This window comes from Vicia villosa, unplaced genomic scaffold, assembly GCF_029867415.1.
Source record: "Vicia villosa cultivar HV-30 ecotype Madison, WI unplaced genomic scaffold, Vvil1.0 ctg.000287F_1_1, whole genome shotgun sequence".
In the NCBI taxonomy this organism is placed as follows: domain Eukaryota; kingdom Viridiplantae; phylum Streptophyta; class Magnoliopsida; order Fabales; family Fabaceae; genus Vicia; species Vicia villosa.
Window position 1 is genome coordinate 306,065 of NW_026705123.1, and position 20,283 is coordinate 326,347.

General features: G+C 34.7%; 2 protein-coding genes across 2 annotated transcripts; one reads left to right on the forward strand and one right to left on the reverse strand.

Annotated features, from left to right (window-relative positions):
• The first annotated feature begins 8,238 nt into the window (after positions 1–8,238).
• On the forward strand, positions 8,239–14,486 carry LOC131626437 (NAD kinase 2, chloroplastic-like). Its single transcript, XM_058897253.1, has 8 exons — positions 8,239–8,528; positions 8,706–10,607; positions 11,437–11,558; positions 11,665–11,806; positions 11,902–12,126; positions 12,269–12,343; positions 13,435–13,536; positions 13,848–14,486. Exons 1-8 carry the CDS (start codon positions 8,355–8,357, stop codon positions 14,049–14,051), a joined length of 2,946 nt encoding a protein of 981 aa, XP_058753236.1. The 5' UTR covers positions 8,239–8,354; the 3' UTR covers positions 14,052–14,486.
• Positions 14,487–16,201: 1,715 nt separating this feature from the next.
• On the reverse strand, positions 16,202–17,809 carry LOC131626438 (1-aminocyclopropane-1-carboxylate oxidase 5-like). The gene is made up of 3 exons (XM_058897254.1): positions 17,610–17,809; positions 17,251–17,477; positions 16,202–17,086 (listed from the first exon to the last, which is right to left on the reverse strand). The coding sequence occupies exons 1-3, from the start codon at positions 17,709–17,711 to the stop codon at positions 16,489–16,491; spliced, it is 927 nt and encodes a 308-aa protein (XP_058753237.1). The 5' UTR covers positions 17,712–17,809; the 3' UTR covers positions 16,202–16,488.
• Between the last annotated feature and the right edge of the window lie 2,474 nt (positions 17,810–20,283).

The following is a 20,283-nucleotide window of genomic DNA, read 5'->3' on the forward strand; positions in this document are numbered from 1 at the left end:
TAAATTATTTTTAAGGAAAGGGCAATTTAGGGAGTTTGGTCAATCTCTTAATATATGTTAGATAGTAGAAGTAGATTGTATGTGTTGGAGTCGTGACACCGGGTGACTGAAGTTTTTGTTATGATTTCCTTGGTGGATAATGAATCAGCTTAATCTCTAGCCATTAGAAGCACCTGAATGGACGACATTATGAAGATCTATGCGGTTGTATGACACAAGCATTTGTGGGGTGGTGCTGCCAGACGACATTCTAGTTTGTGTGTAGGTAAAACGTCTATTCCAGTTGTTCAATCAATGATGTGGTCACACCATGTTGTTAAGTATTGAATATGTGAGATTTTGGAACAAGTTTATCAGTATGGTGTGGCACATTAGTAACAATACATACTTTGACTCTATTAACATTTGGTAAATGGTTGAATCCCTAGGATGCATTTAAAAAACAGATGATCCTCTACATAGTTCTCTGCTCAATTTCATTCACTTATTGCTCAATCTCATTCACTTAGGTAGGAGAGAATTCATTTCTATATAAAACGCAAGGTTTCTACTCAAAAACTAAGGGTGATAATAAGTTAGACCGACTAAGAAATGCCTACAACCTATCTTACATTAGGCCCAAGCCATATAAGTTTTGAGAAATGCTCTTTTCATCTCTAGGAATTCTCCCACACCATCATGAAAAGATTAAAATGTCCCCTGTGTTTCGAGATGCATCTCCAGACGTATCTTTTTCACACATAACTGAAGTGGAAATGATGAGAAATTCTTATTCTGTAAAAAAAATTGATCCGAATATGCATCTCCGTATGCACAAATGGGTGATTGTGAGTTATCAGGTGATGCATCTCTAGAATATGCTTTGTTAGATCAAAGTTGAAACAGGTTGAAACAACAATGGCAGAATGGAATTGAACAAACTTAAAGTAACTCCAAAAATAAACATTACATAGATAAACATTATATAAATTTAACATTATATGTTACTAAAAACAGATGGTTCAGAATGTTGCAACATTCTTATAATATCTTTGGCTGATCTTTGAATTGTTGCATCCACTTCAATCAGAACCTTTGTTGAGTAACGGGAAAAGGTACTTTGCATCACCTTCAAATCATCATCTGTCTCCACTTCAAGCATTGTAAACTGTATTCTTCCTTTGTTATCTATCGAGGGTGAACAGTACTCGAGTTTGACAACTCTATGATTTTTTGAATATTACAGAGGAGTATTCAATTTGATTTTCATATCAACGAGAAGTATGTCATCGCAGATCTGAAACTGAAGTGAGGGGTCTTATGCCATTGAAATATATAAAAGCAAGACGGGGATATGTAGTCATTCTGGTTTGCGTAAAGAAAATAGATTGAAAGACCTTATTTATAGAAATTGTAGAGCAATAAGGACCTTACATACATGATCATGTATGCATGAAATACTTCATAGATACATCTTCAGATTCGCCTTATTTTTTCAAAAAATAAGGGTCTCTCCAAATATGTATCTCCGAATGATCCCCTGTTTTTTTAAATTAATAAAGGGGTATCCAGAGACGCATCTCCGGATCCCCCCAAAAATTATGCAGAACAGAACCATGCAAATTATGTAGAGCAAAATTTGAAAAACGAAAAAAGTTCAAAAGATACCATCCAATTTTATCATATTATGCATTGCGTTACTTACAAAATATGTGTTACAATGTTAGATTACAACTAAAAGACATAAAAATTAAGTCACAACCTAAATCTATTAGTGGCTGAATCTTCGACCTTTCCTTATTTGCTCCTCGTTCAATGTCACTCAACTTGGTGAACTCTTCCATTCGTTGAAGAAAGTGATCCGACCATGTTTCACCATCTTGTGTGAAATGTACCATCCACTTCGGTGATGTGTTTGGTATAGGACATCACATTTTCAAATAAACCTGAACAAAATGTTATTTTTTTTATAACCAATCAATATATATGATGCATTTAGATGAATTATGAGGTGACTTACTTCGAATTGGAAAAATGTTTCCAAGAAACCATATCGTGTCAAATTAATGCACACCCCATGATAAACATTTGTTATAAGATGTCTCATCTCCGAAAAGCACATCCATTGGTAAATTGGAGCCAAACCACTAAGACAATGAGCACGAGCATTGATAATTGTATCGTATTTTGCTTTGTTCCTGTATGGCTTTGTGTATGATTCCATATGTGTCGACATCTCTTATATAAGATGACGACAAACAAATTGGTGATTATCCTCTCCCTTACCGAGTAAACCCAAAACAACTCAAAAACCACAGTTGTCGTCACTTTCAACATTTATAATCCGCTTGATGTATTAGTGCATAAAAAACGACATCTCTTCAATGAATTTGATTTTTTTGGTAACATCGATGGATGAGATAGTTTACTAATGTGCACACCCTTGAAAACACTTTTTTTTTGGAATTTGGAGTCGCAGAATCCAAAAAATATGAGTCAACATGTTCCAAATATGAAGGAGACTATCTCGTGAAATCGTCATTTTGAGTCGGTTTTACCTTTTTAGGGGCACATTTTGTTTTAACCGATTCCAACGGTGGTTTCAAATTCGTTATTTTCTGGATATGCAATATTCCTAAGTTTCTCTTTGATGTGCAATTTCATGATGTCACCAGCTTTCATGAATCTCTTTTGGACCACTTTCCACTCAGTCATGATAAATATGTTTGATTTATCATCCTTCCTCATACCATCATGATCAAAATGGAGTTGGGTCCAATGAGTGCAAACTTTGTCTATACGTATTGGTTTTTCATGCTTTAGCTTCTTTGAAATTAAACAAGCACATGGAAGACAATAAGTCTTCCTAAGTGTACATCCACACTTTGAGCTATCAAAACCTATTTTATCCGCTCATTTGGCTTCGTGGAAAATAAAATTCAATGCCGCCCGAGATACATTAGCAACCTAGTGTGAATAAAGGATGTTGTCTTTGAATCAGTGTTCTAACACAGTAAAGCTCCAACCAAACAATGTTTGTATCTCAATATGTTGGTTTCAGAGCATTTGGTTCATGATGTCCCAATCTCGACATAAATCACCTTTACTGTTTCCCAACCAATTCTCCAGTCTAGCATGTGCATATCCAACTATGTTAGTTATTATATTGTCAAAGTGTCGAACCTGATCGGTTCATGCACAAACAATCTTCTTTTTAACCTGATCCAAAATCGTGCCCTCAACATATTTCAACAAATCTGGATATATTGCACCCACACTCCTAAAATGTAGAATATATTCGACATATAATTCTTTCGTGGAAGAATTTATTATACCATTCCATGCATCCATTATCTTTTTCACAACCACACCAGGTTTGGCGACTTTACCATCTTCACCTTTGACTTATTTCGTACCAACCACATGTTTTACTCGACTTCTCACATTTTTGGTTATGTGTTACTTACAAAGTAATGCCGAAAAGTAGGGAACACCGTTGCAACCAAATTCACCAGTGCGGTGTCGCAATCAATGATTATGACTTGTGGCATGTTTTCTCGGTCCTTTTACATAGTTTTGCACATTTCCAAAGCCTATGTAACTTTTTTTTAGGATTCCAAAAATGCAATAAGTCATATCTGTAGAAGTGACACCAACAATTTTCAAGAGTGGAATTCTATATTTGTTTGTTTGGTATGTTGAGTCAATTATGAGCACGAAGGGAAAGGAAGTCTATACTTGTTTTCGTTTCAAATACGTGAGTATACTTTTCGGCGTCACCATGTTTAATGTCATGTTCGAAACAAGTTCCCTCTCCTCCGAAACAAGGCGACATATAATGGGATGACAGACTAACTTGTCATCTAAGCCATGATTATGTATACTGGAAATCACATTAAATTTCCATGTCTCATCCTCCATATGGTTTCCACGCAATTTAAATAGACACTCACATTTCCTCGGTCCCATGTCATACTGTTTCCACTTCCTAATCTTTGGTTGGTACATGCTACTTATTTCGCATAACATTGTTACAAATGCTTGTCTTCTATTCGAACTATTGTCGGACCTTTCAATTACAATTTCAAACCTTAATTTTCTGGCCTCCCTACAAACCCATTGTAGCATATGTTCACGAACAAAAAACACTTCTTTATTTGTAAATTGTGCATGAACATTTACCTCTACAACGACAGGTCAAGCACCCGGTTTAACATCATCATTTCCTTGATGAAGTGATGAATTCACAATGAATCTAGCAAAGGAGATTAAAGCTTCAAGGATTGTGAAAAATATGAATCCATGATGAGTCTAGCAAAGGAGCTTGAGCTTGAGTATTTAGAGCATTGTAATATTATTAGATTAATTCGTAAATTACTAAGAAAATGCACACACCCACATAAAAGTGTTTTAGCCTCTCTAAATTTGATAAAACTTATTAAAAGTTTTAGAGGAGCCATTAAGGTGTTTTAGGGATTGATCAAGGATTTTCCTAATCTTTTAGGAAGCTTGTATACACCGCCCAATGATTGAGACCCTTAGCAATCAATTTGAACAAGACATAAATCTTCTTAACCGATTAATAACACTCCTAATCGATTAAGACATTAGCTATTGGAGGTTTTCCTATTCAAGAATTAGGGTTGTAATATATTTGAAGCTGATAATTGATTAAACCCATGGTATAATTGATTATGACATTAAAAGGCTCATATATCATTTTCCTTTTTAAGCCATATTTTTTACCTATAAATAAAGGGCTTCTCCTTACTTTCATAACACACTAGAAACATATGTCATAATAATTTCTCACTCTCCATTCTCCTTTCTCATTTCTTTCTTTTCACTAAATTGCCTTAGTGCTTTAAGAGTAAAAAAATATCAATGAGGATTTTTTTGTTTATTCTGGTGCTGAGGGTGTTATTGTAATTTACTCAAGAATTTTTTTTTATCTTTTGTGTAATATCTCTTGTGACAAGTTGCTATTTTGTTTGTGAACTTAGTAAATAAAAGCTCTCATTTGGTTTATGAGACTGTCTGTTATAATCTCCATTTGTTATAATTTTCATTTGTTATGAGATTGTCCGTCAAAATATTTGTTTGCTTTGTGAGCTTAGCTTGGTGCAAAAGCTCTAGCTTGGTTTCGAGATTAGCCTGGTGTAAAACCTCATGTTTGGTTTGAAGGATAGCTAGTGTAAAACTATGGTTTTATTGTAAGAAGGTTCATGGGATAACATGTGAAAAACTCACATCTATATTGGATAATATCAAGCACAAATTCGTGGGAACAGAAGTAAGCCAAGTGGTTAGGTCAAACCTTTATAAATATATGGTACAATTCTATCAACCATTATCTCTTTATATTTCTTCTATTTATTTATTTACACTGGGCTTACATATTTCCTTTACTATGATTTCCTTTTGTTTACTTATTTTGTTTCCTATTCTTTGGTTGGTTTAAAAATTTGTTTTAAACAATTGCTTTTAATAAAGAATTTTTAATTTGAAGCGGTTTTTTAAACCCAAACATTTCACCCCCTTCTTACGTTTGGAGTCACTTGTCCAATAACAAAAGTTATTCCCACATACATCATGAACTCCTTTTTGATTTCTAAACCCATTTGCAAGAAAATTGAAAATCTTATGTGCAATTTTTGGTGGGTGAAAATGATAAAGATAGGAAGATACATTGGAAAAAGTGGTATGAATTATACAAACCAAAAAGTGAAGGTGGATTAGGGTTCAAATCCATTAGAGATTTCAGTTAATCCTTACCAGCCAATCAATGTTGAAGACTCAATAATCATCCCAGCACCTTAATTTCCAAAATGCTAAAGGCCAAATACTACCCTAAATTTGACATACTGCAAGCCAAGCTGGGAAATAACCTTATCTATACATGGAGAAGCTTCCAACAAAAAAATTAGATAAGAAATAAAGGCATTTTTTGAAATATAGGAAAAAGGAAATAAATTTAATGTTTGGAACGACAATCAGATCCCATATTAATGTGGTTTTAAACTCCTGACATGGAAATCCTTGAGAACAAGGATACACGGAGTCAAGAACCTACTTTATGTGGAAAATAATTGTTAGAATATTAACATTATAACAACCTTTTTCTTCCAATTGAAATTGAGACAATGCTCCAAATTCCACTAATCAACTCTAAGGAAAGGGACTTATCTAGTTGGATGACTTCTAACAATAAACACTACAATGTGAAAATGAGGTACTAATGTTCTAACAACTGGCTCAAGGACACTGAGAGATAAAGCTCAGAGAGGAAAAGGACAATAACACATGGAAAAAGATATGGACATCTAAAGCCACTCCAAAACAACAAATGCTCATTTAGACAATGATTAAAAGTACTAGGCCTACTAGATAAAACCTTTCTTAACAAGGAATCATTGTGATCCTTTATGTCCTAGATGCAACTCTAAACTAGAGTCCATCAACCTTTATTTTATGAGATGCATTTAGGCATCCCGGGTTTGGCTTGGGTCTCAATTGACCCTAAACTTCAACAATAATCAAACTCAGTCCTTTTAAGACTGGTTACTCAACTTTATAACTAAATGAATAACTACAACATATCACTAACCATCAATATAATTGATAATTTATGGATGGTTATGAACTCCATGATATATGAGAACACGAACATAATAGTAGAATAGATAATCAATAGAGGCAACTAAGGGGTCTATAATTACAACAAGGCCAACAATCCTAGCAAACAAGATAAGAACAAAGATAATAAATAGGAAAATTTATTGAAAGAACCCCACATATATGACACATAAGTGATCAACATTGTGAACTACAATATGACAACATCAATAATGAAGTTGGAAAGTTGAAAACTAAAGATAATCACCTAATTTATAACATTGTGTGTAGTTCTGATATGAAGCGTTGTAACTTTAATAACAAGTACAACAAAGCTACGAAAAAAGTAGATACAAATGAGGATATAAATTGGATAACATGGAGATAGTGGACAATAGAAATTACTCTTACCACTATAGCCGGGAAGATAACAATAATTGCAAGCACATCAGAGCAACAATCATAAGGAGCAAAGCACAAAGAATAATGTTGACAAAGGGGATACAACAAATTATCAAAAATCCTAGAAGAATCATTACCTCTAAGTAGACATGCATGATAAGGAAAATAAGAATCTTCAGAAAGATGAAGACACGATGCCTAACGAGAATGATCCCCAAATGAGCAAGGTAATCATGAGAGAAAGATCAACAATCAGAAATATATTAAAAATTAAATCTACTATGAGATTAGAAGCAAATGTACTTATAAGAACATAAATCACACACCCAGTAGCAACAACAAGAAAGATGGAGACGAGCATATCGCGAACCACAACTAGAATATCATCAACCAACATGATAAATCGCAAATCAAAAGGAAGGATATGATAAGTAACATCAAGATCAATGATTTCAACGTAACAGATAAAGGAAAAGCTCATATTACAAAGATACCCGAGATCCATGACGACATGCAAAAAGATCAAACCAACAAGGAAGATAAGCTCAATTGAATGCAAAACAATAAGAATACCTCGCATACAAAATGACAACCTTTTGTAAATGAATCAAGTGTAATATTGATGCTTGCATGAATACGAAAAGCAAACAGGTTCTTGGTGTGATCTTAAGAAATGATAATGGAGAAACGATATATAAGTATTGAGTTCATAAACAGTGATGAAAACCACATATTTGCAGAAACTATAAGCCATTCATGTTGCTATATAATACTGCTACATAGAAGTGATTTTTGAGACGGACAATCAAAGAATCACAAAAATGATGAACAAAGATGAGAAATCGAGAATGACATTGGTATGTTAGGAAACACTAATCGGAAAAAACTTTAGAAGATGAGGAGAGCTAGGGTATGTTGTGATAGAAACCATATAGCTCAAATCATAGCAAAAAATGTAAATGTACCAAAAAAATCTTCATTTGGATTGAAGAGAATCCTACTTATATATAAGCTAAATCTTGAATGGACATGAGACCCAATTAATAAATTTTCTTTTGATTAATAAAAAACCAAAAAGAAAACAAAAGTTAAATTCAGTCTTAAATATAAATAAAAATTAAAATATGTTTAGTCTAAATTTAATTCAAAATATTTCGATTTTAATTATATATAATAAATAATAATAATATATATATTATTTTGAAGTCTCCCAAATAAGAGAAGAAAATGGAACAAGGATCAACAAAAAAAAACAACATAGAGATACTCTTACTAACAACAAGTACATCAAATCACAACAACAACAACAACAACAACAACGTGCATCAAAATCAAATCAAAGAACCCAACAAACCCCCATGTTGGCATGTAGTCTTTGCGCCTGCAACATGGCATTCTCCGCCACCTTCAACAATGCCACAATCTTTCCCTTCCGCTTCAAATTTCACACCAACCTCACTCCACGAACAACACACCTCGCCACCGCTCAACTTTCCAACTCCTTCTCCTTTCATTCCGCTTTCGATTCTCAGGTCAGCTTTCCCCTTCACACTACACTCTTTCCAATACTCAAGTTCCCGTTTTTACCGTTATTCACTAAATCCCTATTTTCATCCTCCAATTCAATAGGATTATTACTACTACGTCAAATTGTTTTTGCTTTCACTTCAAAAGGTTGATTTTTTAATTATTTTATGTTTTGTTTGTAGAATTTGAAGTCCATTGAATCCCATGATGCATCAAGGTTACCTTGGATTGGTCCACTTCCGGGTGATATTGCTGAAGTGGAGGCATATTGTAGAATTTTTAGAAATTCTGAGAGCCTTCATTCTGCGTTAATTGATGCTTTATGTAACCCTTTCACTGGTGAATGTAGTGTTTCAGATGATGTTCCGTCTCATGAGAAACCTGTCCTAGAAGATAAAATAGTTTCTGTACTTGGATGTATGGTTGCGCTTGTCAAGGGTGGGAGAGAGGATGTTCTTTCTGGAAGATATTCTGTTATGTCTCGCTTTCGTGCTTCTGAGGTTAGCGTCGCGGGGGAAACGCTCCCCCCACTTGTGGATTTTAGGAGTGAGATGAAAAGGTGCTGTGAGAGCTTGCATGTTGCGCTTGAGAACTATTTGGTTGCTGGTGATGATCGGGGTTTGGAGGTGTGGAGGAAACTTCAGAGATTGAAGAATGTTTGCTATGATTCTGGTTTTTCTCGCGGAGAGGATTATCCGTGTCCTGCAGTATTTGCTAACTGGTGTCCTGTATATTTGTCCAGTTCTAAAGAGGACTTGGAAGGAAAAGAATCTGAAGCTGATTTTTGGATAGGTAGCCAGGTAACAGAAGAAGGTCTTAAGTGGCTACTGGATAGAGGATATAAAACTATTGTGGATCTCAGAGAAGAGACAGTAAAAGATGATTTTTACCAAGCTGCTATGCAGGATGCTGTTTCCTCTGGAAGTATTGAATTGGTGAAAATCCCGGTTGAAGTTGGGACTGCGCCAAAAATGGAACAGGTTATGAGGTTTGCATCTCTTGTTTCTGATGTTAGCAAAAGACCAATCTATCTGCACAGTAAAGAAGGAGTTTGGAGAACGTCTGCGATGGTTTCCAGATGGAGGGAGTACATGGCTCACTCTGTATTACAACGTGTTTCGAATCAAGCAGTTATTTCCAATGACATGTTATCAGATTATACAAATGAAGCTGGGAAACTGCAGGATTCAAAGCCTGCTGAGAGATCCTCTCTGGAAAAAGATACTGATTTGTTGCAAGAGGGTTTAGGTGCGATTCATAGTTCTGTTGACTCATTTGACCCGAGTACCTCTCCAAATAAGATTAATGAAGAAACACAAAGTAATGGGACCATAGGTGGAAATTTTCCCAACGATAGGACTTCATCACAAGCCATGACTGCTGACGGGGAAAGTTACTCTCCAACTTTCTCCAGCAAAACTAACCCTTTGGAAGCTCAAGTTCCTCCTCATGACATCTTTTCCAAAAAAGAAATGTCCAGATATTTCGAAAGTAAGAAGATTTCAAAACTCTCTTGTTCCAGTAATCAAGTCAAAAGGTTGGAATGCTTGCCAGATTCTAGGAGCATGCATAATAGAAGACTACAGGGGCAAGTGATTATAAACAGTGGTCATAATCCTAAAGTTGTGGGTCCAGCAGGAAGTTCCAATGGGTCAGCTCAGATTGCAGTTGGTAACAAGTTGAAGTTAGTGAATATGAATGCATCCAGTTCTGTAAGGACAACAGTAAATGCTTTTAGTGAAAGAGATATGTATTGCATGCCTGATGCCAACGATATTGATAATACAACTAATTCTCAAAGGATTTTAGCCGATGAAGATAAGGCGGGGGAAGGCTTGGGATTCAGGGAAGGAGACATGTGTGCATCTTCGACAGGAGTTGTAAGGTTGCAATCAAGAAAAAAAGCAGAGATGTTCCTAGTACGAACAGATGGATTTTCTTGTGTACGAGAGAAGGTTACTGAATCTTCTTTGGCCTTCACGCATCCTAGCATTCAGCAACAAATGTTAATGTGGAAATCTACCCCAAAGACTGTTTTATTGTTGAAAAAGCCTGGGAAGCATCTCATGGAAGAAGCTAAAGAGGTAATATTTTTAAGACACCTATATAAGCGCCCAAGTTGTTAAAGTTTCTAACATTATTGTGTAGGAAAACAATTATATTTTAGTACACATGGTGGGATAGGTTCTGTTGTGGTGGCAAGGAGAGGTATTGAGGTCAGGCGGGTGCTAGTTGCCCTATAAAGACGCTGAATAGAAAAATCGGAAATTGATTTAACATCAAATTCGTGAGCTTTGGCACTGTCCATATAGTTTTGTTTATGCGTTTGTAATTATATTTTTAAATACGTTATGTATTTGTTGCTCCATTTAGATGAAGAACCATATAGCTGTAGGGTGAGTCTCATTTACACTCAAGCTCGTTTATACGGGCTTGGTACAATAGATGTGGGAAGGTTGAATAAATTGTACTTCAATTGGTACAAGCTTGCACTGGCTGTTTTGCTCAGCTCGGCATAATTGTAGTGCAATATATTAAATTTGTTGAATGTTTTGCTCTTTTTTTTTGGGTCTGTAGGCGAAGTGGTAATAATTGCTAGAAACTCACACACAACTGTGAGTGTCAAGGTTTGAACCCTGGTGATGGCGTCCAACCTAACAATATTGGCTTCTGCCAGTTGAAAACTTTCTAATTAAAATATTTCAAATAGAACTTTTGATTGATTTTTAGCTCTTCCATGTGTAACACATGAATTGAAATTTGGAATCAAATATATTCTGAACTATAACCGGTAGTCGAACAACACTTTTGGTACTTTTGTAGTTCTTACAGAAAGTGAGTATTTATTTAGAATTTTGCAATTAATTTGGCTAAATTCATTTTCAGCAGAGTTTCTTTATCTAATATATGCAGGTTGCTTCTTTTTTATATTACCAAGAGAAAATGAACGTATTCGTGGAACCGGATGTGCATGATATATTTGCTAGAATTACAGGATTTGGATTCGTCCAGACCTTCTATATACAAGATACTTGGTATTGGAGTTTATAAATTATGTGCAATGACTTCATTTTCCCTTATTTATATAAAATCTTTCCTTCATTAAATGATTGTGTTACTTATATAATCCCTTTGATTCAGTGATCTACACGAGAATGTAGATTTTGTGGCATGTTTGGGGGGAGATGGCGTTATATTGCATGCTTCAAATCTATTTAGAGGTGCTGTTCCACCTGTTGTGTCATTTAACCTTGGTTCTCTTGGTTTTCTGACTACTCATAGTGTATGTTTTTGAAACCCATAATTTATTTCACTATATAGAAATGCAGGTATATTTTTGTCCATTTGTTTGACTTCAATTCTGTTTTCTATTTTCAGTTTGAAGACTACAAGCAGGACTTACGACAAATCATCCATGGAAATAATAAACGAGATGGTGTATACATCACTCTTAGAATGCGTCTCCGATGTGAAATTTTCCGTAAGGGAAAAGCTATGCCAGGGAAAATATTTGATATTCTGAATGAAGTTGTTGTTGATCGGGGTTCTAATCCGTACCTTTCAAAGATTGAATGCTATGAACACGACAGGCTTATAACAAAAGTGAGCTTGACTATGTATTTGTTGTCTGCTCTGCAAATTTATATACATCTTTATTCTATGATGAGAGCTGTCACTATTCTAAATTTTAACACCTTTTTGAAGTAGTGTTGTGCCTTATATACGATGGTTATGTGTCTTTCAGGTACAAGGTGATGGAGTGATCATAGCTACCCCTACCGGAAGCACTGCTTATTCTACAGCTGCTGGAGGTTCCATGGTAAGCTTGTCCCAGAGTTGTATTTGTCCGGAGCCTGGTTGGAGTCTATACTGATTATTGAATTAGTTAGATGGATTGGCTATTTGGCTTATATGTGTCTTGGAATACTTTGAGAAACAATGATTACAAGGTTTAGCTATTATTGTTTATCCAAGCCTTCCTCACCTGTACGTTCTGAAAAAGCAGTTGAAAATTTTCCTATACTCATTATGCATTGCAATACACGTGGCATCTAAAAATAACTTGATAAGATTCTTTATTATGTTCTGAAGAGACTTAAACTAGCGTTTTGGTCCAAGTTGTAGACTAGCCGGCAATCATTTTTCTACTACTTTGCAAATGTAAGTGGTCAACAATGCTGAATGAGTTCCAAATAACTGCCCCTGAACATAGTTCTCCGCCACCCTCTTTTTTGTTTGCCCATTTTGTGAAATAAAGAACCCAAAGTACTCTTTTCCCTTTCTTCTTCCTCTAAAAGAGATTTCATATAACCCATACTCACATTATCTTATCCCTTAAAACAATTAAGTTTTTCTTCTTTTTATTCTAACTGTTAGAATCAAATCCAAATATTTACTATTAGGGTTAGAATTAGCAACTAATATCAATTAGTATTTTTTGTATTTATTCTACATGCTATTATAAATAGAGGTGAGTAGTATGGTTTAAAATCAACCACAACAATCAAGGCTTATCCCACTAAGTGGGGCCGACTATATGGATGACTTTCGCCATAATATTCTATCCAGGGCCATGCTTCTATCTAAATAGTTAATCTCGAGATCTTTCTTAATAACAAAGATCTCTAGAATAATCAGTCACTCAAAATATGTCATACTACAAACTCTTATTCCACTTATGGATTACCGAACAACCATCTTGAGGAACTTCCGTGCAAACTACAATGTTGTAGCAACTATTGTACAAGTCACCTTGCATAATTATTAATTTCTCTATTATGACTTCTTATGTTTTACAATATATACATCTTCCAATGTCATGATATATGCACAGTATCAGTGTTAAGTCGCACCAAATAAATCACTCCTTTCATCTGATGTTTTCTTTCTAACAACAAATGGAAATTGCAGGTCCATCCAAATGTTCCATGCATGCTGTTTACCCCAATCTGTCCACATTCACTCTCATTTCGACCAGTTATACTTCCAGATTCTGCCCAACTTGAATTAAAGGTGAAGTTATCATTCTCTATGCGGCATACATATCATGCTTGATGTTCTTGTTTCCACAATTACATGTTTCATTGTTCATTATGCATCTTCTATGCCAGCAAATGTTTCCTTTCTTTAGCTATATTTTGTTGTCACTCAAACATGTATTGGAAAAGGCTACATGGTTAAAATTTCAGTTATAAAAACCTCTCAATTTAGGGAGTCATTTGTTTCATATGACTTGGAATTTAGAGGTTAAATAATGATTTAATGATTTTGGGATTTATAATTATGATATCCGTATTGAGTAATGTACGATTTATTGTTTGCAGATTCCAGAGGATGCTAGAAGCAATGCCTGGGTTTCATTTGACGGGAAGAAAAGGCAACAGCTTTCAAGAGGAGATTCTGTACGAATATCTATGAGTCAGCATCCTCTTCCAACAGTTAACAAGTTTGACCAAACAGGTGATTGGTTTCATAGCTTGATTCGCTGCCTAAATTGGAACGAAAGACTTGACCAGAAGGCCCTATAAAGCATGCGAGAATGGCAATCAGATATGCGTTATTCTCTTGTATAGACTTGATTGTGTAGTTATAGTACAGATTAGTTATACATTAAGATAGCAGAACTTTAATATACAAATTTCTCACATTGGCTTCCCATGCCAATATAGGGTTTGTTAATGGTTTCCACACGTTATTGTAGCTAGATTTTGTTGTATACTGACATTGAAAGCTATAAATACTAGGTATTTAAAGCAGGTTATTGGCTCATCTCAAAGTTTATCAGTCTGCCAGACTGCAGACTTCCTTATCTCATATACTAGTTAGTAGTAGTTATAGTTTTTGTAGTTTGTATGATAGTTGTACTACTATTGCTATTTGGAATCTGAATCTTTTCTCTCTTTTTCAACCGTGTAATTACTATGCACCATTAGTGCAAAAGAAGTAATATGTGCCTCCAATCATATTTGACCGTTGTGTTGTATCATAATGTTATTTTCTAAAATATATGCAGAAATTCCTAAAATACATGCACATGTATCTATGTAGTGAGATATAAATTATAATTGGATGTCTATAAAACTCTTTTATGCTTTCAGTGCATAGTAATTAAATTGAAAGTGTACATTCAGAATTTGCTTTATTAATTCACTTTAAAAGAGAAAGGTAAAATATCTCAACTATTAATGAGAGGAACAATGATTAGATTTTAATAAATCTATCATCTATTTTTTTTATGCATACATGTAACACCTTACTTTTCTCTCTGTACTAAGGAGTTCACTTTCAAGGAGTCAAATTTTCATTTTCATGCAGCATTTTGTCCTGGTTTGAATAATGTCCACCTTACAGATTGTGTCAATGGACGTGAATCTTAAAACTGCTATCTAAATTTATCATCTTTTCCCAAATTTTTTAAGACTTATTAGTGTATCATTCTTGCTAGGATTTTAAGATTTAGTGTATGGCTATTTGAAGACATCTGTATTTTCTAGAACACAGAAGAGAGTGCCTCAGAAATTGTACAAAATGCTTTAAATTGACCACATCTACTGTAATGGGCAGCGTAGTGCTCGAGACTGTCAAGTGGGGCTTACGGCAGGGAGGGTACTGCAAATTTATTATCTATGCAACTTTGCCCATGCATGCAGAGAGGCAGTTTCAGGATTGGAACCCATAACTTCTGGGTCACAAGGGAGTAACTTTGCAGATCTGTCAACTGTCAAGGTTTGTCCTCTAGTAAGTCTACTATAATACTTCTAAAATAATACTGCCATATTAGTGTGCAGTAGTACCCATGCAGTATTAAATGCTATTCCCTCCGTTTTCGAATATAAGTAAAAAAATCATGTTAGATGGTATAAAAAATGAGCAAATATTCACTAAATATACCATATTTAATGATATCATTTCTGAATTACCCTTTATGTAATTTGAATTTACATTTTAATCATTCTTTTATTCTCATCAAACAAATTTCAATGATGGGCAATTTGGAGAATGCAATTACTTTTTTGATTACTTTTATTAAATGATACTACTAACTATGCTTTTTAAAGGATGTGAGATAGTATTTTTGTGTGCTTATATTCGAGGCTGGAGTAGGAATATTTAAAAAGATACTACAAGGGACTTGACATCTTTGTAGCACCGACACCTCTGAAAAAAAGCGTGTCCGTGTCAATGTCAGACGCAAACACGACACCGACACTTGTGATTACGTTGAATTTATTCATCTTTTCAATTTATTATTGACAGACCCTGAATTCTCTGTTACCGCAACTATTTATCTGCCTTTCTCTGTTACCGCTACTTATTTGTCTGCATTCTCTGTAGTCCTGGTTAATACTGATTCTCTTTCAGTTCTTTCCTAAGATAAGCCTTAGTACCTACCAAGGGTTTCCAATTGGAGTGTAGCTTCAGTTAAATATAATTGCTGTAATGCCTCTAAAGAAAAAAAGAATGTTGGACTTTGATATTTCCCTAACATTGCTGATAGTTAGTAATAGTTTCTTGTCTAAAAACTTCTAGTACTTGATCGTGTTGAAAACGGAAGTATTTGCTCATTCGTAGTGGCTTTTGAAGAGTGTATTTTTCAGAAAATCTTCCATGATTAAAGAGATATATGCATTTATTCTACTTCATGTGAACAGTATACAAGAGGAAGAGAGAAACTCACGAAGGATAACTTTAGAGTAGAATTTATGTAACAGTAGTATTATACAAAGCAAGCCCAGGTAAATGCATACAATCTCCCACCATGACAGCTAAAGATAAAGCCAAACATTCTAGAAAACGAAAATACTAATACCCACAATGGTTCCCATTATAGATAGAATGACAACCATGTGGTATTCTTTGCTATTGTCAACCATGTCTTATAAAACAGAGACCCGTAAATAAAATAAAAGGCAATTTTTTTTCTTCCAGATTTCTATATAAAAGCAAGTTTTTTTTTTTCTTCTTTCAAATGGCTTTAACAGCTCTAAACCTTGGTTCCTTGGGAAGGAACTTCTGCTCAGCATAGATAGACATGTAGTCACCGAAAACAAATTTAGGATAAGCATCGTCGACTTGTTGGTTTTCTTTTTCAGCCAATTGTGGTGCAGGACTTATGGTGGCTTTGAGTGGTGGGTTATAGAAGGAAGCAATTGACCTCCTGTTCCCCTCTGTAGCACTCAGAACCCTATGCCAACAACTCTTGTATCTGCCATTGCTCAGCACCTCAATCTGATCACCAGTGTTGATCACAATGGCATTTGGCAAAGGTTGGACATCAAGCCATTCCCCATCTTTGAGCATTTGAAGGCCTCCTGCCTTGTCATCTTGGAACAGTAGGATGACACCTCCTGCATCAGTGTGAGCTCGTAGTCCATTCACGAGTTCTGGATAGGGACATGGTGGGTAGTGGCTGACCTTAGTGCCAAAGAAAGCATTGTCTCCTTCTCCACCGTTCAGTGCTTTCTTAATGTATCCTTTTGGTAAGCCCAGATTCTCATCCATAACTTCAGTGAGCTTCTCCGCCAGTTTCTTTAACTCAGACCGATATTCTGACATGGTTTCCCTGTCATTTATATAAAAACTCAGACCGATATTCTCGTAAGACTAAAAGCAAGAATAACAGAAGACAGTATGTATGAAATGACAGACAATGTTCTAACTGATATCGATATGCCCGACTAGAGTGACTAGCTTTTACTAGGAAAAAACTATTGATTTGGTCTGTACCTGAAACTTGGTGTATTTTCTGGCCATTCATTATCATCCAGTAGAGTGATAACATCCTCCCAGTCCACATTCTCCAAATTTTCACTGCTTTTCTTTTCAGCTATATCATTCAGAAGCTTAACCGTTGCCGAGTTCTTGAAGTTCTCCTCTCTTTCCACCTTATAGAACTCAGTGGTAACCTTCTTCACTCTTTCAAGAAGTTCCTCAGAAATGCCGTGATTAATCAACTGTAAAACAAACTATAACCATCAACATACATATAAAGTATATCTATATGTAACACCATAAAACTAAACTCACAGAAAGAAGCTAAATCCATTCATCTTTTAAAATGATATTAGGTGCAATGGTTAAAGTACCTGGAAGAATCCCCATTCTTCACAGCCATTAGCAATCTGTTGCATAGTTTTGGCCCTTTCTTCACCATTCAGCTTTGAGAAATCAATGACTGGAACTGCCATTAGATCAGAAAAGTTATTATTATAAGAAAATGAGTATGCAAGTGTGTGAATATGAAAGGTTGTTTGAGATTTGTGTTTGGTGTGATTTGTTAGAGGTGTAGGTTAGGGTATTTATAAGAAAACATATCCTACCATATTGGATGTCAACCAATAAATAGTTATAATAAGTTACCTTTTAAAGAAAGCAGCCGTTAGAGTTAGGTAACGGACGGTAACAGATTTGATTAATTAAATTAAATTATCCAATGTCAATGCTTGCTTTTGTGATTAACTGCTTGTTTGTAGTGTACATGTCCACAACACAAAACCTCACTTTTCAGGAGGTTACATCACATTCATTTTCCCACCATTAATTTATCTCTCCCTCACACACATACACACTTTGCTTCTCTCTTACAACTTTTATTATTAGAAATTACTAATAGTTCTTGAATCAGTCCCTGTCACCCATTACCCTTGACTTCATTTTATTTTTTAAGGCAATATTTTAAAATGAAAGTGAGTCACCCACATCACTAGTCTTGATCTATACTACGATCCTACTTCCGCTCCCCCACCGAGCCTAACCATGACCATGATTCCGCTTGTTGGAGAGTTCGGAAAGCATTGAGAGCTATGTAGCACCGGCATCTTTGAAAAAAGGGGTGTCTGTGTCAGTGTAGGACACCTGTACCGACACTTCTGATTATGTTTAATTAATTAATTTTTTAAAATTGTTATCGGTGTTACTGTGTCAGTGACGGGGTCGTTTTCAGTGTGTCTGTGCTTCATAGATCGAGAGTGTCAATGATCTAAATGTTTAGGATTCAAGAGACATTGACATTACATGTTATCCAAAAACTTTTAAGTATCATATATGTGGCTCATTTCTCTTATAAATTCAACCTTTCTGTCATTTCTAATCGACATCGAGACTTAATCACCCACTTGATATTGGTAATGATTCACTCACATAAAGTATTATTAAGGAAACGGAAAGTTGCTATAAAATTATGAGCTATGCTATATGTCACGAAAAAATTGGTCACGAAATTTCACGAATACGCTTTTTTATATATCGGTGATCTAGCTTTCATATTTTCATAACAAGAAAGGGCTACGTTTATCAAGTTGAAATTCACCGCCATATAGCTCACTCTTATTGCAAGTCTATGAAAAGCTAAAAGCTAGATCACTTTAACTCTTCTCTAATAAGAATTTTAAATATTGATACATTTGTTCTTGAAATGTTTGTTTTGATATGTATCATTTTGAAAACTGAGGTTAATTAATTAAAGAATACAGACGGTGCATGCATATAATACATTCGCGAGAAATTCACGAAATGCTGTTTCGTGACATTAAGCATTTTTCTAAAATTATTATTATTTTTTCTATTTTAGGCAAATTATTATTTTTCTTAATGACACTATAATTAGTCAAAGCACCATTTTTTGTATAGTTTGAAAAATGATAATTTAGCGTATGGTTAAAATCTCTGCCGACTATTATCTAATCATAAGTTGACTGTCCTACATTGCTTTATAACCACTATAAAAAACTTTCACACATGACATGCTCTTCCTTTAAACTCACATTTTCCAATACTATAAACCGTTAATACACAAATTTCCACCCATAGTTATAGGGTCAAAGTTTCAATACTATATAATAATAACACAATAATTACCTCTAATTTAATACTAACATTGTCAACATCTCATTTGACATTAATTTCTTATTTCTATGCATAAGTAACATGGCAGCATTTTAATTAACTACCATTATTGCTTAATGAATACATTAATTAAATGAATTATTGAGTTTTGATTTGATTCCAAATGTCTGAATGTTAGGACACATTACTGAGAAAACATATGATCAAAGACTTGAGTTTTACATTGTTAGCTCATAAATTGCTGTACTTTTAGTACTTGAATTCAAATATATGTCTAAATATCAAAAATTGGTTGAGATTGAGATTGCATTACTGGCATGGCTTTTGTAGATAGAACATATGGGACCATTCTTAAGGGTTATTGCATGTATTATGCCACAGTCCATATATGGCATTATTGTATGAAGACAAATGACTTTTTTTGTGCCAGCTTTGAAGTTATGGTCCCTAACTTCAATCATTTAAGTTATTTTTAATGTGAAATTCAGTTGGTTTTCTTTTTTATCCCTTTGTTTTAAAATGTATGGGGAAGATATAATGGAAATCAAAACCTATTTGGATTGATCCATGACAATTTATTAAAGAAAAATAAATCAGATACACATAATATCAGATATAGAGATGGAGAGATTGCCTTAATTTCTTAATATCATGTATCAAGTGATGATATTGTGGAGATACTCCAGATTTCTTCTATTATGGAGTACCTTGTTGAACAAATTGCCACCTCTAGTACAGTATTCATGAGGCTCAGATTATGTTGATAAGAATAATCAAACACTTAATGTGGTTGTTCAACAGGATATTAACATCATTACACAGACTTGGACTATTCTACTGAAGGACAACAAGGATGGGGAGTTTCTTACTACACCTTATGTATATCTAAGAAGGGCATTACTTCTCTCACCTCTA